This window comes from Melospiza melodia, chromosome 5 (genome assembly GCF_035770615.1).
Source record: "Melospiza melodia melodia isolate bMelMel2 chromosome 5, bMelMel2.pri, whole genome shotgun sequence".
NCBI classification, from domain to species: domain Eukaryota; kingdom Metazoa; phylum Chordata; class Aves; order Passeriformes; family Passerellidae; genus Melospiza; species Melospiza melodia.
In genome coordinates, this window is record NC_086198.1 from 216,973 (window position 1) to 241,183 (window position 24,211).

General features: G+C 35.1%; 1 protein-coding gene across 2 annotated transcripts in view; it reads right to left on the reverse strand.

Moving 5' to 3' along the window:
• The window catches only part of SGCZ (sarcoglycan zeta), a 377,337-nt gene that overhangs the window by 67,284 nt on the left and 285,842 nt on the right, over positions 1–24,211 (reverse strand). For both annotated transcript variants that reach the window (XM_063155945.1, XM_063155946.1), the window contains exon 3: positions 23,164–23,265. In XM_063155945.1, the coding sequence (XP_063012015.1) occupies positions 23,164–23,265 (102 nt within the window). The remainder of the gene's footprint in view (positions 1–23,163; positions 23,266–24,211) is intronic.

Genomic DNA, 24,211 nt, shown 5'->3' on the forward strand with positions numbered 1-24,211 from the left:
AAGGTTAAGTGCATTATTTCAAAAATACAAGAAAAATATTATCTGATTAAATGTCAATCTAAAAAAAAAAGCTAATTTTAGATGCATTTGTGCTAACCTATAACCTTTATATAAGAAAATCTGTATTATTAAATTTTCTTCCTCTGAAAATGCTATATATAAATATATTATATTTTAAATTTAGGAACTTTTAGGCACATCAGTAAGGGAGTGGCACAGCGGTTTGCCCTGCGCCCTTCAGTGTTCATAAGGGTCTGGGACACAGGGCTCGAGCGGATTCTAAGTAAATTTGCAGACAATACAAAACTGGGAAGATTTGTTGACTCCCTTGAGGGCAGGGAGGCCCTGCAGAGTGACCTTGACAAATCAGAGGATTGGGCAATCACCAACCACATGAAGCTCAACAAGGAACTGCAGCTGGGATGGGTAGCCCTGGATGTATGTACTGGGGAATGAGAGGCTGGAGAGCAGAACTGTGAAAAGAGACCTGTTTATATTGGATATCAGAAAAAGGTTCTTTACCTGCAGGGTGTTTGGGCATTGGAAAAGGCTCCCCAGGGAAGTGGTCACATCATCAAGCCTGACAGAGTTCAAGAAGTGTCTGGAAAATACTTTTGGGCCCATGGTGCAAATCTTGTGGATGGTCCTGCGCAGGGTCAGGAGTTGGACTCAACGATCCTTGTGGGTCCCTTCCAACTCAGCATATTCTGTCATTCTGTGATTAATAGTGCTAACAATTATGAAATGCAATGCTTTCATCTATCTATAGTAATAAACACCCCAAAAAGTAGAAGCATACATCAAATGGGGGAAAAAAATCACAACAGAATTAGTTTTACTTCATCACACTAATATTAGCTAGTGGATTTTTTTCTAACTAATAAAATTACAAAACCCATAATGAAACACAGTTGCATTTCCCAATTTCCTGAGCTTGAATTTCATCATTTTTTTCCTGCACAGACATCAGCAAATAGACCTCTCTCAGCCAAAGGCTGTGAATGCTAGTCATCTATCAGTTTCTTTTTTGAGACTCTAGCATAAAACAGTATTTTAACAGTGTGCTCTCTCTAGGTCAGCACTTCTCAAGTGTCAAAGATCCTGAGGGAAAAGAAGAATTTTAGTTAGGAAAAACTCTACCCTGAGTCAGCGTCTGTCTAGTTTATAGCATGAAAAGCTCAGCCAAAATTTTTATAAAAGAATGTAAAAGACAAGGAAAAATGTAGCCATAACCTATACTATCATCCATAATTTTATGTCTCATAAGTTATACAAAAGGAATTATAGCAATAGAAGAAGACTAGTTCAAATTTATATAAAGAGAAATGGAGATTGTCAAAATCTATGATATTCCCACTATGTCACAGGGACAGAGTTCTATACTAGCTTCATTTTAATACAAAATCAGGAAGGAGACATTCAGTTTCATTATCTTTATCTGGATATATTTTTATATACCAAATTGACAAAAATATTGAGTATCTCTTCCAAAATCAGGAAGGCTGTATTTTCAAAACAGCATTTTGCCAACAAAACAGAAACAAATTTTCAAATATAGAATTCCCAGCAGTATAAACAAAAAAGCAAACTAATAAAACACTCTTCCATATAATTGTCTTCCATGTTGCTTTGATATGATGCTCCTTTTAAAAGCCCCAGCTAATTCCTCAACAAACAGTCAGGGACAGAGTGACAGCTTTTAAACTTGCATTCCTTCAGGAGTGCAACTCCTTTTTGTGTCAGGTATGCACAATAAGGCAGGTGCTCTACCTGTCAGGCCTCCTGGCCCTGGCTCCCTTTCCAAGGAATCATTAAAAGCAGCCACTTCTTCCCTTGCTCAGGAACTTGATTTCCTGCTGCTGAAGGGCCAGGAGGGACAGATGCAATTTGTCTGACTTTCATGCCAGAGTGAAGTCAACAACAGAGAAGACCAAAACCCAAGACCTAGGGACAGAGTCCCACAACACATTTGTCCATTGGCTTTTTCTCCTGACAAGCTCAACTGCAAGCTGAACTTGCACCACGTTTCAAGGACAGGTTCTCAAATTTATTCCAGATTCCCATGGAATTTTTTCCCAGTTTGACTCTAGAGGAAGCATATGATTTATACAACCTGGCACCTTTTCCACAAGGGCTTTAAAAATACCACATATGTCAAATAATCTGTTCATTTTTAGACCCTTAATCTTTCTTTCATGAGGCTAAGCTACCGATTCCTATGAGGCAGACAGAAATCTTGCCAAAGAACTTCTACAGGGAAGTATTTCATGGTCTTGGAAGTCCCCTTTTACCTAGGCAAAAATTATTTATTTTCTAAGACGATTTTCTCTAGTTCATTCAGTTTTTAAAACAATGTTCAATACTCCCAGTTCAATATTAACACTTTAGAGTGTTACTTTACCCTTAATATTTCATTAAGGGTAACGAAAGAAAAAATAATTCATGCACACAATCAAGTTCACAGCAAGAGAGTCTGAACAGAGTAGAAAATCTCAAATGCTAGCTCTAACACAAATATATTTCCCAGGTTTTTGGCTTTTTGATTTTTACACAGAAGACTGAAGTTTTTTGTTTTCCCCATGCTTTATACCTTTCAGACATAATTTTCAAGTTTTTTCACTATCTGAGGTGCTACACTCAAAATAATCCACTCCCAGCATTGTCAGGTCATAACACAGATTTTAGGATATATTAATGCAAGAGGCTGAATCTGAAATTATTTCAAAAACAGATTTTCACATGAGAAGAGGACTGATATTTATCTGTTTGGGCAATTTACCTTCTTCTGTTCAACTGTCTTGCATGAACAGGTTCAGACTTTGCTTTAACTTTCTAAGATGCAATAAATACCACAGCCATCCTTTAAGGTTGAAATGTAATGTTCTTTTCCATAATGTATTGCATAATACATTTACCAGTTCTCTTTTATTGTTAGAGACTCATTTGGAGTCATTCAATTGTACCATGCTACCAGTAATTCATGATATCAGCAGGCTCTTCTAAAGCCCTAAGTGAGAGGAATGATTGAATTAGGAATAAACTTTCTTCAAGTGTTGTAGGAGAATTATAAATATAATGGAAATTTTACAGAATTTAAAAGTTAAATCAAGTTCTGCACAGTGTGATTAATTTTGAGGATCCCCTCCAGAAAATGTAAGTAATCAATTTCTTAGTGTTAATGACAATGGATTACAAAAGTTTAATTTAATTTTCAATTTTAGATCGTTTGAATGACAAGTCTAGTCACAAGTGGTAGACTGCTAATAGCAAAAATGGTTTTTGAAACTCTTTCATTCAGTTCTTTGACATAGATTAGATCACAATGTATTTTATTATCTCTGGAAGTGGAAGAAGAGATGCTGGCTTTGCTTTGCTGTGAGAGAATAAAGGCACACACATCAGCCAGTCACTAGTTGACTTTGTGATGTAGATGCTTTATCAACCAAAGGTTCTTTTGTGCTCAAGTATTACACAGGAATTCTAGGAGGTGTAAATAGCTAAAAACAGTTGTAGAAAGACAGGTGCTAGAGTTGACATAAGCTTCTTTATGCTGCTTCAGATACAGTGACCTTGCATGGATGTATGTAGGGGTTCACTGTGCCCTATTTCTGATTCTCTCTGCTTACTACAAAATGGCATTTCAGTATCTGTATGTGGCAATGATATAGCTGCACTGTCTATACTTTGCTGCCAACTAAAATGAGGAAATATTTTTTGATTGCAAAACTGCAATTACAAGACAGATGGTAAAATCTGAATCTTTCGAACTTTCTGAAACAAAGTAAAGCAAAACATAAAAAATAGCAGTATTTTCTTTTCCACTTTGTCACAACAGGATCAAAGAACCACAACCCAGTGCTCTCCCACAGCTGGTGAGAAACTTGGTGAAATTTGTCTAGTTGAACTCTGTTCTGGATATCTGTGACTCTCCCATACACTAAATGTTTTTTTGGAAAGAGACAGAATTTACAATATAGATACGCGTTCTTTATAATTTATTGCCAGAAAACATTAAATTACCTTAAAAGTTTTCATTCACTAGTTCAGAAAAGTGGCAGTACAATTTTTAGTTTATTACTGAGATAAAAAAAAAAGCAACCATATTTGTTTTAAATAATAATAAGTAAAAATCAGCAGGGAATCACTGTTTCACAGGTCGATTTGGGGGGAAGAAACCTAGATTCAGAGTTGTTCTACCACAGCCACTTAGGCAGCATCCACGCTGCCCTTAAGAGCCATTCCAACAAGGGCACATAAATGCATCCATCTATTCTGTCCATGTTTCAGGCTCTTTCCCATAGGCTTTCTATTCCCATAGGAGCCACAGTGCATGGGACCCCCTTTGCAGCCCTCTGAGGAAGCTCTTCCTCCATTTGTCCAGCTGTGTGCGAAACGTAATGGCCAAATATAGGGAGTCTCACTCCTGCCTTACTGAAAATTGCTTACAACTGCTGGCATTTTGCTAAGCGTCAGGGCTTGCAGAAATGTCTCAGAATTATTAAAATCACTTTACTAAGAGTGATATAACAAAGAATTATATCTCAGACCAGTGTTCCTGAGCTGACACTGCTCCACCTGTTCTGTACACCTACTTGTACATGGATTTCAAAAGGTTAAGACAAAATTGCATGGCGAAATGTATTTGTTCCGATTGCCATATTACAGTAGAATAAAATACTTTAGGCAATGTATAATTTTCAACATTCTTTCTTGAAACAAAACCAGCCTTTGTCACAAGGGCAGCTGTTCTTTAAAGTTACAAATTTTTGATGTGTGAAAACTTGAATTTCATCATTAGTCTGAGTTTTTTAGAGGAATAACACGAGTTTATTTGTCAAAGACAGAAAATAAAAATTATACTGAATGCTTCAAATGGCAGTGGGATTGGGACTAGATGATATCTGTGGTCTCCTCCAACCCTTAATATTCTGTGATTCTATGAGCTATGACTTATATCTGTTCTCTTTCAAGAAACTAATTTAATTCTGTACTGAAATGAAACAATACATATGTTCCACATCTGTAACACAGGCTTGCCTAATTTGAGAGTGAAAATTAATGTTTCTATATAGTGAAATATTATCATAAACAACAGATTATGTAAAAATTTGATCTCTTTAGCAGCTGAAGAGCGCAAGCAGTTTTCTCTATGGGTGATCTGTTCAGAAATTTATTTTAAATATTGTTTCCTGATTCTCCTGCCTCAGTTCTCTTCCCTTGAAAAAAGATTATAAACCCTCTAAGATAAATAAACCGTTACTTTCTGAGCACCACTGGGTATATTGAATACGCACTGCCCACTGTGTCACTTAATTTTTGAATGACTGAGATTAAAAGTCATAACTGTCTGATATGACACAACCAATTCAAGGGGGTTTAATGTTCATGTATCTTGTGTGTACCACAGTTTGAATGCCTCTTTGGGTTCTCCCTGAGTTATAAATATATAAACTGAAATATTACAAAATACTAATATGTAGTCCATTTCTTTTTTTTTTTAATATGGTGTGCGACTGTTCCAGAGAGATTAAAAAAACCCAAATTTGAAAAAATTTCTAAAAATTTCAGTACCTGGAAAATCTTGTTCATTTTTCATCTGTGTTTTTCCTTTTTAAGAGGGGTCATTAGGTTTTTTCTTGGTGCTCAAATCTCTACAATATAACTAGCTAAATGTAGTTTTCTCCTTTTCTCTTAATTTATTATTTGCAAGATATCCTGTCATGCTCAGACCTTCCCAGAATATTTCTGGCATTTATGATATCCTTGCTGAACTGAATTTACTCCACAGGGTCCTGAAACCACAAGAACAGATTGCAGCTTCCCTTACTCTTTTCCTTGAAGAACATATTGCATTAATTTAAAATTGGTTTACTCTCATCTTCTGAGCACAATAAATGGTATTGTTGTAAACCTATGAAGTTCTGTATAATCTGGAGAGGAAAATGAAATATTACATAGTGTAGTCTCTCGTCCTGTATGTCACAACAGCAGCACATCAAACCAAGAATATCCAAGAACAACAATGCACCTGTAAGTCCAAAGCTACTAAGCAGGGAAAGCAATTTCTCCCAAAAGTCTGAGTTCAATGTAATTTATGAAATTATTATCTCACTGCTTTGACAAAAGACAAAAAAATTGAAATGCTATATACATGTATTTTCAAGTCAGAACAATTAATTGATCTATCTTTCATTACAATCTAGATCACAGAACCTTAAGCCAATAACCTCTGCAATGGTCTCTCTTCCACATCCCTCAGGCAAACCATGTTCTTTCCCAACTAATCAAAATTAATTATATGTATCAAAATATCAATGCACTCCAAGATTTATAAAAGAACTAATTTCAAATGTAGGAAAACAAAATACACACAGAAGTGAAATACAGAAGATTTCTTCATAAAAAACAATCTTAGTCACATGAGTTGCACCATGTAACATTCTTGTACATCTTCAAGGATTTGTAAATAAGTGAGAACTCGAAGTGGGAAACTTTGGTGAAAGAATCCACAGGTATTGACTATCTCTACCATAAACAGATTGATGGTAAAATTCACAAATGAGAGTTTTGCATTTAACAAGATTGCTCTATTCAGAGAAAGTGCATAAGTTCTTTGTGTTTACAGTTCAAATTAATTCTTGATATAACTTCAAGTTTTAATATACTAATTGCAGGTACCACATGAGCATAATTTTAAACGTCTTTTGGAAGAGAACACACTTCTGAAAATACAGGACTGAAAGTACCAAAGTCCCGCAGAGACAAAAACCAATCAATATCCTTTCCTGGCTCAGGGAAGATACTTACAGGGAATATACTTATAAAGAGCTTTAAAAGTATGTGCAGCAGATGATATTGCCTTAGCTAAGGCTACACTATATGTATTAACATTTAAAGAACTATCAAGCTCTAAGTATTACCATTATTATTAATTCATGAGGACAGGGCATACACTGATTTTTAATGCTAAGGCAGTTGCTTTCCCTGTCATTCTAGTCTCTTGAATTGCACAAAAACATTCAATCTGTTAAATGACTCAATTTTTTTCAGATTTGCCAAATTCTACAAGGACAAGGTCTGGTTGTTTTCCAAAGAAACCTGAATATACTTTCAGAAAAACACATGGACAGATGGCCTTCTTCCCTGCTGATGTTACATTAGAAATGTGCTTGGAGGGAAATTCTGTCAACATCCTTGAGTCATATTTTTACCTTATTTAGTTTGAAATATTACATAATGTGATAAAGTTCATTAATACATATTTTATTGCTGTGGTAAAGTTCATTAATACATGTTATATTACTGTTTGGTGTAATTTTATTGATACAGAATGTTTTATGTTTTTCTTTTTGCAGGGAAAAAATAGCATGCAGCAATCTCCCAAAATAGAAAACTTAGAGGATTGGTAGTTCATAGACAATTCTTAGACTATTTTCTTCAATTCAGTTCACTTAGAATAAACACTGACATCCCAAATACACAGATGGTGCTGAAAACATGCACTCTCAAAATTATTTTAGCAACTGCAAATTGATGAAGGAGATCAGGATTAGTCAGAATGGATTTATGAATAAGAAATGTCTGACCAAACTGACATCCTTCTACAATGAAGTTACTAACTCAGTGGATGGGGAAAGAGCAGTAGATGTTGTTTACCTTAAGGTTTTGACACAGGTATTATTTCAGTCACACAGGCCTGCATGCCAATAAATTATGCCTTCTGCTGAGAAGAATAATAGCAAGAGACAATTTCTCAGATCCTACCTTCTCTTCTGGCTAAGAAACAATATGCGTACTTGCGTGAAATATTGGATCGTTTTGAAAAAACATGAAAAATTTCCAGCACTTAAAGAAATTCTAATGGTGGTGGTCCATTCTCCACTCCACATTCTTCTAAAGGATGAGAGGAAAAGGGACTAACTCATTTAACACTTCTTTATCTTTCAAATCAAGACCTGAAGCTACATCAGAAAGTAATATTAGTCAACTTCTACAATTTAAAAAAAGGAAAAAAATCAAAATCTTTTTCACTGTACAGAATTTTTTCCTCAACCTTCCACTGTGCATCCACTGCCAGGCAAGCCTGTCAAGTTCCAACACTCTGTTATCATTATTTATTAGCCATCAAAACTGGTTGGGAAAGTTCTTTTCATTTCTTGCCATACTTTAAAAGCATGAGAACCAGGTAGGACTTTCCCACTTATTCTGGAAATTAGTAGTTATGTAATTGCTACATAAAACAAGATAAGTTTTTGAAATAGATTTTTTTTTAAATTAAAACCAGGAAAAAGCATCACCTTGGACCACAGTCCTCTTGTCTTAAGTCACCTTGACCTAGATCAGAGACTTGAATATCAACTTTATACAACTCTATGTATGTGATGAGGATCTCTTTCTTTCACTTTTGCACACATGCAGAAACACATGCACAAGAGAATCAGAAATATTCAGATTAATTTTTGCAGAGGATAATGATTAATTCTCACGGAGGATAGAGAAAAAACAAACCAAAACCAAACCAAACTTTTCATAGAGAGAGGAAGGAAAGTCATAGGGTTCCCTGTCTCCAGAAAGTCAGGGACACTTTCAGTTCCTCTGAACACGGTACACTTTGCATACTTGTCTTTATGATCAAACTTTATTCACTTTTCAAAAGAAAAAAGCATTTGCTGTGAAAGTGTTATAGGATGTGATGCTGCATTCCTAGTGCATTTTTGTAACAAATGTGATATTATGATGCTGTAAATGCATTTGCTGAGAGTCAGAGCTTACTTGCATTATTTTGGAAGGAAATATTTGAGACATGAATGATGAATTAAATCTTTCCAATTTTTCCATCTTACTTTGACAAAGCTACTGCTTACTTTCATATTTCTACTGTTAGCGGTCCTGCCCACAAAACATCTCAAAGGATGAAGATATTTGTTAGAAATAATTCACAATAAAACTGCTTATCCTTCCCAATCAGGAGAAATATCATCATGAGTTTCATCTTTCAATGGGGACATTGTATTAGTAGCCTCATTAGTAAAACTGTTTAGCAAAGCAGTAAAATAATGCCAGGCTCTACTCTTTACAGCTTCTGATTAGAAAACCCATTACATCTCATGAGCAATTTATAGCTCATCAGTCTCAAAACACAAAGGAAATAAATTATAAGGGAAGGATGAGCTTAGAATGATGCCTACAAGCCTGATCTTCAAAACAAAGTAATATTTGCAATAATAACAGAGGGCACTGAATACTAATGGATGATCTCAGTATGCCTGATATAGAATACTCCACGTAAATAAGAATCAGTAATACTTCTGTACTTTTTATTAATACCCTCATTGCCTGATGTCCTTATTTGCTTATGTTGTCTAACAGCACACACCATCATTTAAATTATGTAGCTAATGACCTTCTGTGAGGTAGGGATGTGCTGTTAGCCCTGTTTTGCAGACAAGAAATTGAGGTGCAGAAACCATGTTGTCTGAAATGCTGGAGAGAGATATGGACCTTCAGAAATAAATTCTGATCCTGGCTCTGCTTCTCCTAAGCTTTGTATTCCATCATCATACAAAAGACGAATGGCATAAAGGTCATAAAACTAAATTCTAAGCATTCATGTGTTGCCTGGAAATGGTGCCTTCTGTTCTCAAAAACAGTATGAAACGTGTAGGCACTGGATGGCAAGACATTATTTGTAGATATCTTTTATCTTTAAAGACTTAGTTTAAAAAAGGTTAATTTATTCACTGTTAGAGAGTACTACCAAATTTATCCTTCTTTCTTTTGGAAAACCAAAACATATAAAAAGTGAGGCAGATAGTTGTTCAGTTTTCCAGCTTTCTACAAAAATGATTTGGTTTTTTAATAACACATTTTTTATTTTGACAACATCGCAACCAGTTTAGAATTGCATTTATTTTTGTAAAAAAAAAAAAAAAAAGTAAAAAAAAGTAAAGAAGTAAAACATTGAATCACCAAAGATTATTCCAAAATACAGAAAGAAGACTGAATAAAGCTGGAGACCTAATAAACATGTAAGTAGTTACATATAACAAATTCTCAAGACACTGTGATCCTAAGACATTACAGCAATTTGTAAAATAAATTTTTAAATACATTTCATATATGTACAGTAGATACTTGAAGATTAAAAAGTGACTTAATTAAAAAAAATCTTTTAGCAAGGAAAAGATGAAGTACCAAGGTACTTGTGAAATTTCTGAAAACCCTTATGCAGATGCATGGGGAAATGTGGATTCTAATTCTATAGATTCCCTACTGACTAAAACTTAGTTAAAATAGTTTCTTATTTGTATGGGAAAGCCCAATAGGTTCACAAGCAAGAAGGCTAGATATTCAAGGTCTAATATAATTAAGATATTTAAGAAACTAATGAACTTCTAAAGGTCAAAAATTAAAAACAAAGGAGTTTTCTTCATTCTCAGGATAATGATTTCTCAGTTACATTTCTGACTTGGAACTTTCAGCCTTTAGAGATTTCTCAGTTTTGCTTTATTTGAATCGTAGGGGTCTATCCAAAATGTCTGTGAGAGAGTGCTTTCCAGATCACAGCTGAAGACATTAATTAAGCCTTCTGCTTAAACCCCCAGGCAGGCTGACAAAAGAGCAGGGCCCTTGGCATCATTAAGGAAGGGAAGCAAAAGAAAGGGAAAAGGTTGATTAGCAGAAGTGAGAAAGTGGTTATACATACAGCAGCGTGATCTAATTACAACAGACTTTCACAATGAAATTTGCAGTGCTGAGGACACAGCATTGGGAAATAGCAGAAAGAAATCCAGTTTGCATGCTGCAAGACAAAGCAGCACACATACCAAAGCACAGTATTTGGAAAGGATTAGGACAGGCATTACAGAAGTGCCCTTCTGATGAAAACTAAAAGGCTAAATATTATGATATGGATCAGAGAAGATTCTGTTTTAAAGAGCTAGACTCTCATTTGAAAAGGATTACAAGATGAAATTCTGAGGGACTATGCCCAGCAATTGGAAAGTAAGTCCTTCACCTGCAATTTATCTTCAAGAACAAATGTTAAACTGGTCTATTAAATAAAACCTAAACGAGTAATTAAAATATTAGAGGGGGGTTAAATTTTTAAATCATGATTAAATTACTAAAAACCAATAAAAATCTGCATAACATTGAAATAACCATCAAAATGTTTATGGGCTTTTCTACAGGGAAACACTCCTAGTCTTAATATTTTTAATTATTTGATCCAAGAGTAGTTTGTTTTAAGGGATAAGTAATTCAACAACAAAATTTTGTACATGAAGTGGAAATTGACCCAAACATGCAATTAAATGTGTCTCATCAATTCACACTGAAATTCATATGGAAAATCTCAGATGGTGTGAAGCAAGTGTCTCTACGTACCTCATAAAGGATTTCATTACTGTGTTAATGTTTCATTACTAAACTCTTTTGCCAGGGCCGGGATGTCATTTCAGCCCGAGGCATGTATTAGATTCTAGTATCCAGAGTTATGGTTTAAATTATGTTTATTTACTCTACTTGCTTGCGTTCCAAGACTGAACTTGGTTTATTCAATGGAAGGGAATTAAGCAGGAAGGTTGTACTATGCTGGTTGCATCTGTAACTCATTTACACTATGCAGCACACCCTGTAATCCCAGCCCAACTGCAGTGAACACCAGATATCTGCAGTCTGTGTGTGTGCTTAAGTGGTTCCTATGTAGGAACTGAGATACCTGGTGGATAAAGGGGTAATTAGTGCCCACCTGTTTCTAATTGCACTGTGTTAATTACATAGTTCCTGAACTGGGAACTGGGTGGAGAGATTAAATAATAGGGATGTACACAGACACTATCTTCTGAATGCCAAACTCAAGGTCAAAATGAGATTTATGCCTGTTATTCTTACAAAAATACATACATGCATATTTCTTTATAGAGTGCCTCACAAATACTGATTTATTCTACTGGAATCACACATGGAGCATCTGTGCCATGATCATCAGATGCCTCTTCCAATATTTTGATTGGCAATTACATCTAATTGCTGAAATCCACAGATAAAAACTCAGACCAATAAAAACCTGCAAACCTTAGAAAGATACAGAATACCCCTAAATACAGAAATCCTAACACCAATTCTATTTTTAGTTAAAAACAGTTTTTAATGCTCTTCTGACTCCAAAGAGAAATTGATAAATGCTTTAAAATGCAAAGACGAAATATGGAGTTAAGAAAATATGTGATCTTCAGCTGGGAGAATATAACCCTGACTTCTTGCATATACACTACCAACAATGTTTCAGCTAATAATTTCTGTGGGTTTTGTGTGACAATTTTAAAACCATTTCAAGACACCGTTTCTCATCTAATAGGAGAAAAAATTTGAGGAACTAAAAATCAAAGAATCATCAAATGGTTTCTGTCAGAAAGGACCTTAAAGATCATCTGTTTTCCAACTCCCATGGGCAGGAACACCTTCCCCTAGTCCAGGTTGCTCAAAGCCCCATCCAGCCTGGCCCTGCACATTCCAGGGCTGGGGCATCCACCACTTCTCTGGCCAAGTACTCAATCACCATCATCCATAAAAGACAGAGAGAGATCACTGCATTCTTCCATTGACCGCTTTCAGGTAATCCTAACGCCTTATCTGAGCAGTAGAGGAGTCCCATCAATTATTATGCTAAAGTATAATTTTTATCACTTTCAGAATAACAAAATTTTGTTGTCCTTATTCATGCTGAACAACCAGTAAAGCTACTCCAAATTAGTATATTATTCAACATGATCCACACTCTTTCAAAAAAAACCCTGCATCCTAGTAGAGAATATTTTATAAGAAAAGCAGCACCAACAGCTTAAAATAGCATTGAGTAGTATCCCTGATCTAAACAGTCATAGTAATATTTTTTACTATAATATTTTTAAAATTAATTTGCTGCTTGTAGAATGTAAAGTAGTTTCTCCTGCAAAAAGCCAAACTGCTTTTTGCATTTTCTGCAGCAGTGTTTTGGCTCAGCTTGTCAGGAGACTTAATTAACATTCTAAAATATCTGTACTTTATCAAAATATCAACACAAGTATGAGCACGTTCCTTCTGGGATTTTGTACTACACTCAGAAAGAGAGACCAAAGATTTATAGGAAGATTCCAATCTGGTGGAGAAACTGAGAGGCAAAAGAAACCTTTGTCCAAACCTTGTAATTTATATGCTGATCTAGCAAGAGAGGAAAAAAAAAAATCTAGCCATTCTATATTCTTACTTCAATTTTCCTTTCTGTTAAGAAACTTTCATGTAAATCACCACTGGAGTGCCAAGTTTAGTATCACACAGATTTCACTTTTACTAATCACATTTATGTTTAACTTTTTATTTTTAAAAATAATTTCATCTTCAGACCAAAAGAAAATTCAGAGTCAACCTTTAGCCAACTACTGCAATTTCCAATTACACTTGCAAAGAGCTCAGCAAGAGTATGTAGCTGTTGTAGAATTATGCATGACAGATTGCCACTCTAAATTAACAAATTTTGTGAACTATAGTAACTTCCTTTGCAGAACAACTGATTTAAATTCAGCAAAAGATATAAATGAGCCTCTGGCTGAAGCCCAAGAGCCAACTTTACAGTAAATCCCCAGCTGTTATTGTACAATCATAATGCTGAAGCCATAATTACCAGTACAGGATGCTAACTTGTTCTGCTGCTTCCATTACAAGATTTCTACTTATGAGTTTTCTTTGTCCTAATCTCACCCATGAATTTCACCATCTATAGTTTGGAGTTCTTGCTAGTGCTTATTTCCTACTGAATTTCTAACAAAAAAAAAAAAAAAAAAAAGAAAGAAATCTTTCCCTTACTTTGTGTCTATGAGATAGAAATAATACACCACACAGCAATGAACTGGTTTGCTGGTTAAAGGCTTTCCTTCTTTAATGTGAGGTCTTTGCACAGTCTGGAGATTTAGCCTTGAAAATCCTACACGCTTAGTAACTACCTTAAAATATTTTTTGAAATTTAATTCTAAGACTTTTTAAAAATATCAATTTCAGTGAATTAGCAGAGTAATTAAAACTGAGTTTTAAAACGTAACTTCGTATAACTTGTTAAAGATGAGAAGTTAGGTGATTTTTTTATTTGAAATTCTAACATACCATAGTAGCTTGAGATTAAAGGAAGTGACTCATCATGCACTTGGTAATGAAAAGAATATAAATTGTTTGGTTTTGTGGAAATATTTCCTGAGGATGCTCTTCAAGTCAACAAGGCTTTCCACTAATGTTAGCATTACTTATCACTCTTGGATGGAGGCCAGTGTCAAAACACTCTCCCTGATACAGTATAATCAATGCTTCCATTTCATTTCCTCAAAAAATAAATTTCCAGCTGCTTTGCAGTAACAGTGTTAGCAAAGATTCAAGAATGCAATTCATAAGATGATGAAATGTGGTACTTATTTTGCATCTAAGAAGGAGAATGATTGTTCTACGTGTCTGTTTTTAAGGACAAATTGAATTAACCATATATTGAATATCTATAAGCAAAAATAAAAGTAACACATATTTCTTACATTGCCTAAAAAGGAAAAGAGAAAAATGATAAATGATATTTTTTATTCTAAAATGCTTTCATAAATTGTAATATTTCTTTAAAATAAGTGCTTGTAGCACTTCTTGCCTCTCTTTACCTTCTTTACCTTATTTTAAATTAATTCTTCCCCCAATACAGGTAATGCTGTGGCCATATTGCTTCCTAAAACTGATGGAAGTTCAGCAGCCTCCTGCGAAATTGATCTGACAGTACAAAAACCCATGAAGTTTTAGTCACTGAGACGGCGGAATTTCAGAACTGTATAAAAGAGAGGGAAGTTTCTGTCACAACACCAGATGGACAGGGAACTCCTTCAGGGAATGGTAAAAAAAAAAACCAAACAAAAATCACTCCGTAAAGGCAGTTTCAGCAGAAAATCTCATTGTTGGATACAAGTTGTTTCTGAAACTAGAGGTTATAACATGACACATTTATTATGACAAAACCAAAAAGCCTGCTTGCTATCTGGGATAAAACGTCCAGCTCTTAAGACTGACCAAGCAGGTCAATATATATATCTTCATACGAAAAATGTTGCTTATTATGAAGCAGTAAAATTCAACTTAGTTCTTTCTGAAAGGAAGAAAATGGAAGCTAATTTCAAATAGGAGAGGGACAATATTTTAAATTAAATCATTACATTTGCTTGTAGTGACTGTCAGAAGCTGTGGAGGAGCAAGCAGATTTTTCCCTTTAAGAGAGCAATGGTGTTCTAATAAGACACTGTCATGATAATTATTCCATAACTTGTATTTTGAATTTCACTCCAGCTAGTTGAGATGAGATTCATTCTTTTTTTTTTTCATCACAAACTTTGAAATATTCATTAATTTTCTCTGTTGTGGTGTCAGACACAATATTGTGTGCGGTGTCCCAAAATGTAGAGTAGTTTTTACCAGTTAGAAGGCAATTTTCTTTCTTTGCTAAGGGACTTCTATTCTTCCTCATAGAGTATAGAAATATTGAGAATACTAATAGAACAAAAAACCAAAACTTCCACCCAACAACCCTGGTTCTAACACAATACAGATCTGACAAATTATATAAATAGGTAGGAGAATTATTTTTGCTAAACTGCCTCATGAAACTCTGGGAGTAAGCTTCTATGGCTTTGTCACAGATGTCATCAAAACTAAAATTGCTTCAGAACTTCTCACCTCTGATCTGTAACAAGCAGTCTTTAGGTTTGGGGAATTTGGGGAATTTTATTGATATTTATTTTTGCAGATTATTAATGACTTGACTATTTTATATGATTTCACTACAAATGTTTTTAAAGTGAGAAGTACCACGCAGGATAAAAGTATTCTGAAAGCAAAACAGACAAAATAAAAGAAGATTGTTACAACTCTGTTTTATTTCAAAGTTAAAAAGAAATCTCTATATAATGGGTAAAATTAGTTTTATAATTTAACCTGTATTTCTGGAATTTAAAAATTCAAACTTTATGACACATCTGTTTCCAAATAAATACCCTGAGATTCTGTCTTATATTCATTTAGAAAGCGTTATCTTTGAAGTTGTGATTTGATCATTACCCTCAGTACTTTTAAAATTCATCTGATGTGAAACAGGAAAAAAAAAAAGTGTGTTATTACTAACAAGTTTGGAATAATTAAAATTTTGAACAGTTAAAACTCCAATGCTTTCCTTATTTTTCTTGTTCTCTTTTGCTTCTAAAAATTACTTGTTTGTACATGGTCCTCTGAGTTATATCTCACGTGCAATCTTGCCAGGATTGCACTGTGATTGTCCGGGTCACTAATGAAGAAGTTAAACAACCCTGTCCCCAGTACTGACCTCATGCCTGCAGCACTGGCCTGCAGTGGTCACAGCCCTCGGAACCCAGCAGTTCAGACACTTTTCAGGACACCCCATTGTTCCTTTAGACTGTACATCATCAATCAAGAACAGCGATGGCAGACTAAAGGCAAGATTAAAAATAACAATTGTCCTCATCCACCGAGCATGACATTTTGTTGTAGAGGACAGCTTGGGCAGGCGTGATTTCCTGTTCAGAAATCCATTCTGACAACTTCCAACATCATCAGACTTATAATTTTATTACATTAATATTTGTAACTTTTAATACACTGAGTGGATGTGAAATATCTCCTTCTAATTTAAGACACTCCCATTCACAATGTTTTTTGTGAATATATATCTTTTGTCTACCAAAGGCCTAAGAGTGAGGATATTACACTTGGGAGAAATACATTTAAAACCATCTCAGCAGCCCTCAAGCCAGGGCTAAAAAACTAACAGTATTTTTGGGAGATAAAACTATGTTAATGTATTTCATTTGCGCTTAATATCTTCTGTGGATATTTTTCTGCCACAATGACTCACATTTTTGCCTCTTGGTTTTACCTGTGCATCCATAATCCTAAGGTTTATCCAGAGGAGCAAAACTAAGGTGTTCCTCAAGATTATAAAATGTCATGCAAAGGAAAAAAAGTTCTCCAAAACCAAATATAAGCAAATTCGTACACAAAAAGATGAAGACAGAGATTCTTCCTCTTTTCAAGTCACTTGCAAGTAATCTGCTTTTACTTTATTGTGTTGGAATAGATTTTCTATGGAAATATTAATATTTTTTAAACATGTAGTATTTTTTTAATTGCTTAGCTTGTGTAAACTGCAACTAAACTATTTCAAAGTTGTTCAGAAAATAAAAGGTCATTCATCAGTGTAAGATGCCCATAAAGTTAAAACAGCTCAATCTATCTACACTTTACCTGAGAATTAGATACAAAACATTATGAACATCACACTGAGATGTCCCATAGTTTCATTGAAATTTTTCCCAGCAGTACACAGATGTATTATATGAAGGAAGTACTTGGAAAACTGAAAATGTAATTGAGGCTTAAAACAACAAAACCCAACCCCTAGAAAAACAGTTCCAACTTCAATAACTTTCTCACATCCTTCTGAAGAAGGGCTCCCAGATAAAATTCAGCTCCTTAGGTTGGTATAAAATTGAATGCATACAGGCCTATCATTACTTGATCCATGAACCATAATCAACCAAAGAAAAAGGCTTGGGTAACATTAACTCAGATTTTGACGTAAAAACTAGAAATCCTCCCTGACTGAGCAACCAGTCTCACCAATAATAACAGGAGTAGAGGCTGACATGAAAAAGCGAAATTCAAAAGATAAAGTTGCTCAACTGAATGATCCCCAGACAGATTCCATTGAAGTATAGCAAATCAAGAACAAAATCATGAATCATGGAAGTTCTTATCAGCTGTCAGCAAAGACCAAGCACAGCCAACTCAATTTCAGAGTGGTACTCCCTCCAGAGACCATCAACAAATATAGGAGTGACTTGTCCTTCGGCAAAGCTTGTGATGAAGAAAACCTTATATCTCTTTCATATCAATAAAAGTGACACTATTTGAATGACATGGTGTTGAGAGCCAAAATAACTTAAGGAGTCCTTTATGACTCTCCTAGTTCTCAAAACCAGGACAATGCCATAATAGTGACTTTATCTTTAGTGACACGTGTGTGATCCCAAAGGGCAAGGCCTGAAGAGCAGGTGTCAGAAAAATTAAGTGGGAAGCATTTCAAGTTTTATCTGAGTGGATTGTGACATGTAGCTACAGAAATAAGTATTGCATTTCATTCTAAAGAACTAAAGAATCAACTAAAGAACATCAACTAAAGAATCTGCAATAACAGTGGCAGATTCTTTGGGTACCTTTGTGATTTTTTTGATATTACAAAAAAATGTGCGATGACATCTCCTAAACGGAGTTCCTCTGATACCTATATACCTCAGTAGGGGTAGGACTGCATGATTCTTGAACTAGCTTTGACTGCATGGCAGAAGGGTATCTCAAAGAGCAGAAAAGAGGGTTGATATAGCAAATCTGGCCTTGAAATTTTGGGAGAACGTTTCTGAGTGGAATGTGGGAGAACATGCTCCTCCTACCCAACCCCGAAATCAACAAAACCCCAATCCTGCCAGGCCCTTACAAGAGAGTATGAGCATCTTGCAAGGAAGGAAGACTTTAGAAACGACAGCCCAGTCAGTCTCACATCAGCTCCTACAAGATTATGTGGGAGAGGCCCCTAAAAATTATTACTATGTAGATATGAAAAAAAGTCAGCTGGGACAAAATAAGCATGGGATTAGTAAAGGCAAGGAGCACCAACTTGTGGTCTTGCAAAAAGAGAAGCCTGTCTCAATGCACAAGAAGAGCGTATGCTCTTCCTCAACTTTATAAGGGTTTTTGATGTGATCTCCAATGCTGCATCCTTATAAATCGATCACAGAGAGAAGCTCAACGAAGACATTGTCTCAGAAAAAGAATTTAAAGTTATCACAAAGGCACCTAAAGCCCAAACATAAACCTAAATATATGCAATGATTTGGCTGAAATTAGCAAAAACTAATTCTATTTTGATGATTATATACACTCAGAGAAACAGTGATGAAAGAAATATATTTTAGATTAGCTTTAGATTGTCAAGATTGATCCAGGTTTGGAAATAAAGATCCAGGTTTGGAAATAAAACAATGTAAAATAAAGCTCTCTAAATACTTACAAAGATATTCAGTCGCTTGAGTAAAAATCTGGAGGAAAAAATACCTGAAAGAAATCCTGCTTTGAACCCCACCTACAATTTCTTAATTCATATAGAATCACACATTTTAAAACCCAAGATAAACACAAAGTTTTCAGAGTTTCTCATGTTCAGTAAGTTCATATATATTCACTATTCTTGTTTTCTTGAAATTTCCCCCAAGAATTGGAAATTCTGTGCTCTCTAAGGATATCTCTGGAAAACACACACTAATTTCAGAGAATACATGTTTAACCTTATTAATTGTGGAAAAAACCCCGAAGTAATCCCCTCTACTTTAAGGGACAATGGGTTACTTCTTTTATGTAATGGAAACAATTTCACAAAGAGAAAACTGGATTTTTTTCAGCTCTTAAGAACTGTATGTGCAAATTGAAAAGATTAATAAACCCAGGAATACATTCTCAAGAAAACACCATGAACACCATATAACTTTTATTGCTATAAGACGAGCTAATAAGACTGTACCTTGATTGTTTCCATTCTGAAGTGCAGTGGTATGGACACAGTAGCATGATAATAAAAACAATGCAGAAGAACTGAAATACTGAAATAATTCAGGAAGTTGCATTATGTGTAATCTGATTTCACACATCTCATTAAAGATACACTATAAAGAATAAAGTTTGCATCATAACAATGCAAATGATATAAACGTGAGAATTATAACATGGTCTGGATGAAACTTACTGGTTTCAGGTGAGCAATTTGATCAACAGTATACAGCTAGACCATTCATAGCCAAAATTTAATTCTCTGTAAGATTCAATACACAGACTACACATGCCCTGGTTTTGGGGATATAAAGATGTCAATTCAAGATCAAAAAAGCTTATCTGCTCAGAGTCTGATGCATCATTTTAAATTCTGAAACGCAGGGAAGCCATTTGATGAAAATATAGAAGTTTCTCCTCTGTATAAACACAGAATTAGGGGTTGGAACCCATAGTTCTGCAGACACCACTGACTGTGTATGGTAAAAAGGGCAGAGCAAGGGTAGCAAGGCCAGGAAAACAGCACACTTTGAGTAGCCTTCTCAATTACACAACTTCTACACAAGAGAAAATATTCATTTTAGTCAAGACCTGGCTTTTTCACTACTACCTTTGGAAAGAAAATTTTATACTGTCAGAAGTAATTGTCACTAGAAGTTTTCTTTTGTTTTTAAGAATTCACATACATTTGTTTTCTAGCTGTCTTAAATCTGAGTATTTTAGCACTTGCTTTGAATATTCAGGGTTTCAATGAAGCAATCACAAGATAAAAGGCAGTATTTCAACCTATATACAAAGTTCAATACCATTCTCTTGATAAAGGCATTTTAAGGTCTGCACTTAACACTGTATAAATGATCTTAATTGGGCATCCAGGTATGCAGCAGGCAAGTGGTCATCAGTAAGCATATGTGAGCTTTACTCTAGCAAATTTCTCACCGAAATTGCAGCAGCACAGAGCTCAGCTCCGCCTACCTACTCAACAGACTGCTGGGCACTCTTATCAGCAGTAGTTCACTATCAGAGGCGAATGCTGTCCTCTCAATGAACATTTTTATCACTTTCAGATCAAGCTTACTGAAAGATAGCACCAGCAAATGTGCAAGAACTCCAGCAATGCCTCCCAGCCGTAGCACAGCACACCCACTGCTGCGCCCGGCTCTGCCCTGAGCTGCGGTGGGACAACAGTGAGTGCCTGACCTCCCCTGAGAGCCTCCATGAGCTCCCTCAGGGGCCATTCCACAAACCACGCTCTGCGCTGCAGAGGAAATACACCAGGCCTGCAAAGTCACTACTGAACAAGTCATCGGGGAGCCCATCAAACAATGCCACTTTAATGGATGTGTTCTTTTATAGGGGAATGAGTGTAGGCTGAAAGAACAAACCCTCCTTCTAGAAATAAGTAATAAGTTGTTGATTTCACAGAATATTTTAACTCCTGCATACATCAAACTTAAATCATTATTACTTAAATGGAAAAGGCAGACAAAAGCATTCCTGTCTGTATTACCCAAAGTAAACACTAATAGCCGGTGAGTGAGCAGGATGGCTGCTCAGAATCTGCTGCCAGTATTGACTAGGTCACTACTGACTGTGATGAGACCCCAGAAAACCCCAGAAAGCTCACTTTTAGATTTCAGCAGCACTATGGCCACCTTTGTAAGTACCAAAACAGCTCATGTCACATGCAGATGCCATGCAGCTGTAGAAATACTCTGCAGAGATGTAACAAAACTCTACTGCTAAGCTGGATACAGCTCCAGAGGTTTCCTTCATCATTCCCTCATGGCATTCCTTTTGCATATAGAAGTTACTGAACTTTAGCACAACTACTGAGCAAGTTGGCATAAGACTGGAAAGTTAATCTATTTCAAAAGTTCTGCAAGATAGAATAAAGTCTGTGTTAATACCACTTTTTTTATCTAGGTGACAAGTGCCTTAAAGTTAATTCAGATAAGTAGACCAGGAATTCCAAAAATATTTTACTTGAATTATTTTTTTCGAGTTAATGATCAACTCTATTTTCTGCTAGCTTGAGAATATTTACTGACAAGTGGTGTTTTTTCATGAGCCTCACAGGACTATTGGGACCTTATGTTAGGCATCTGGTAGATTCTGCATCCCCTCGTTTACAATAACCATGCATTAAATAAGCATAAAATGTATTTTTTTCTGAGATTTGTTAGCAGCTAAAATAGGACCCTACTCAAGTCTCATTATGATCACTTGAAACAAAACTTTCCATCTTCTCTTTAAAAGAACCAATGTTCTGCAGTATGAAGCACTGGGCAAGAAAATATTCCAAATCATTACTCTCATGTAGAGGAGCAGGACATGGAACAACAATACATACTGTCCACTTACAGAAAAGAAATGATAAAAACGCCACATCATGAGTAATGTTCTGCAGCCTTGAATGAAAAGTATGCTCCCTGCAAGGTTACTTAAATATTATAAAAATTTTCATTACCTAGGACAATACTGCTACTCTGTCAAGGATTGAAAGACCTTTGCTCTAGAGAACAAGAGGATGAAGAGACTACCTCAAGGATTTATTAACATAAGAGTGAACTAATTAAGAGAAATGGGAAACTGTCATGTCATTTATGAATGTACTCAAGACTTTTCTTATATACATAGAAGACGGATTTCAACAGAAAAAAAATTCCGCAAAGGAATTTAGAGTGAACATACTTGTGACTACTGTCAAATGTTGCAGTATGCGCACGAAAATTCTTTTCAGATCATTGATTGAAAGCCAAGATAACATTCTACTCAGATCATAGGTAATCATTCTCATGGTAAAAAGATTATTTTTCCAGCATTCCAATATTTTTAAAAATTCATTGACAATGTTAATATAAACAGCATAACTGAATAAAACCAAAAGAATTAAAATGACCTATACTGAATTTCATAGTATAAAATTTATTCCTTTTCTTTTTTTCTCTGTAATAACCTGATGATATATGATAATTTCATTTAAGTAACATTTAAAAGGGTTTGCTTTGAAAAATTAAATCCTAGAGACATTACACAGTATAGCAGGATTTCCTCTACCTAATGAGCAAAATAAACCCAAACAAAAAATTAAAAAATAATGAAAAAGAAAAAGAAGTCATGATAGCTAGTGATAAAAAGAACAAAACCATTCCTCATTTCTCTGCATTTTGAATTTATCACCACTCTTTCTTTCCTGGTCTTTACATCAACTGAGAGTCAAATGTTCCATTCCCATTTCTGAGGTAATTTGAAGTATAAAATATACATGCTTTGAATCTCCTTTCTTTAGGATAAAACATTTCTTTTAAGAAGCAAGCAAGGTTTCAGGAAAAAAATTGACATGAAGGGAGCTTTCACTGTTAAGATATTCTCAAAGCAAACCTCTACTGATTGCCAGTCTAGGAGGTGTAAGAATTAAACTTTGTAGTTTGAGACTGAAGAGATCAATTTATATTAGCTGCAAATTAAGAAATAAAGATGAAAAACACCTACCTTTCGGGAATGGATTTCTTTCACATATAGTGGAAGTAGAAATTCAGATATTCCGTCAAGTCGTATTCCTTTTTTAGTGACTCTCAAATTTCCCATTCCATCCTACAATCAATAATATATATATATATTCACTTTAGGAAATAACCTTATCCAGAGCAACCTAAAAAGAAGACAGTAGTTGGCTTAACCCCTAAAAATAATGAGTGCTCTCCCACTGTCCCCAGCTCTTCTCATGATCTTGGGCAGGAGGTAGATGAGCACATTTATAGCCAGAGCTTAACCTAGAGCTGAAGTATTTAACTGGGCAACCTGATGGTGACCTGCATACTTTATTTCTTGGATGAACCTGGTGCCAGGGTAGAACTGTAGATCATCATTATTCCCTGCACAGGGTGAAAATATTACAATTGCTGAATGTAATTTTATAATTGCTCAATAAAAAAAAACACTATTTAATTTTATCTATATATATGTAACATTTTTTACATTTAAAGCAATTTATAGCTTCAATCCAGTGGTTTTGTTTTTCCCAGTGATTAAAATACATAGGAAAATATCATGTAGAAGAAAAAAAATAATTTTAGTGGTTGCTCCTCACTACTAAAAGCATGTTGCTCATTAACAACTTCAAAAATGCTAATTTTGATTGTTTGTGTTTATTTATCAGAATAGAAATAGGAAAGACGCCATTGTAAAAGTCTGGATGAAACAAGTAAACCACAAAATTCAATGTTCAATAAAATATAAGCATAGAAAAGTGGCATAACAAGGCTTCACCTGCACTCTTACAGGAAAAAAAAACAATGAAACATGCTTTATACTCAAGAGACAAAATTATTTTGCACAACAATAGAAAGTCAAGATTTTTTATCCTGAGAATCTTGTTACTCTGTTCCTGATAGAAGAGTAACTCTTCACTGTAGAGCCAGTGGAATTTAACTTGATCCACTCAAGTGCAAAATAAGCACATTTAATCTACCTGCTAATTACATATCTCAAAGCCAGTGTTGACTCTGGTCTGCTGGAGCAGTGAGAACTTGCACCTTTG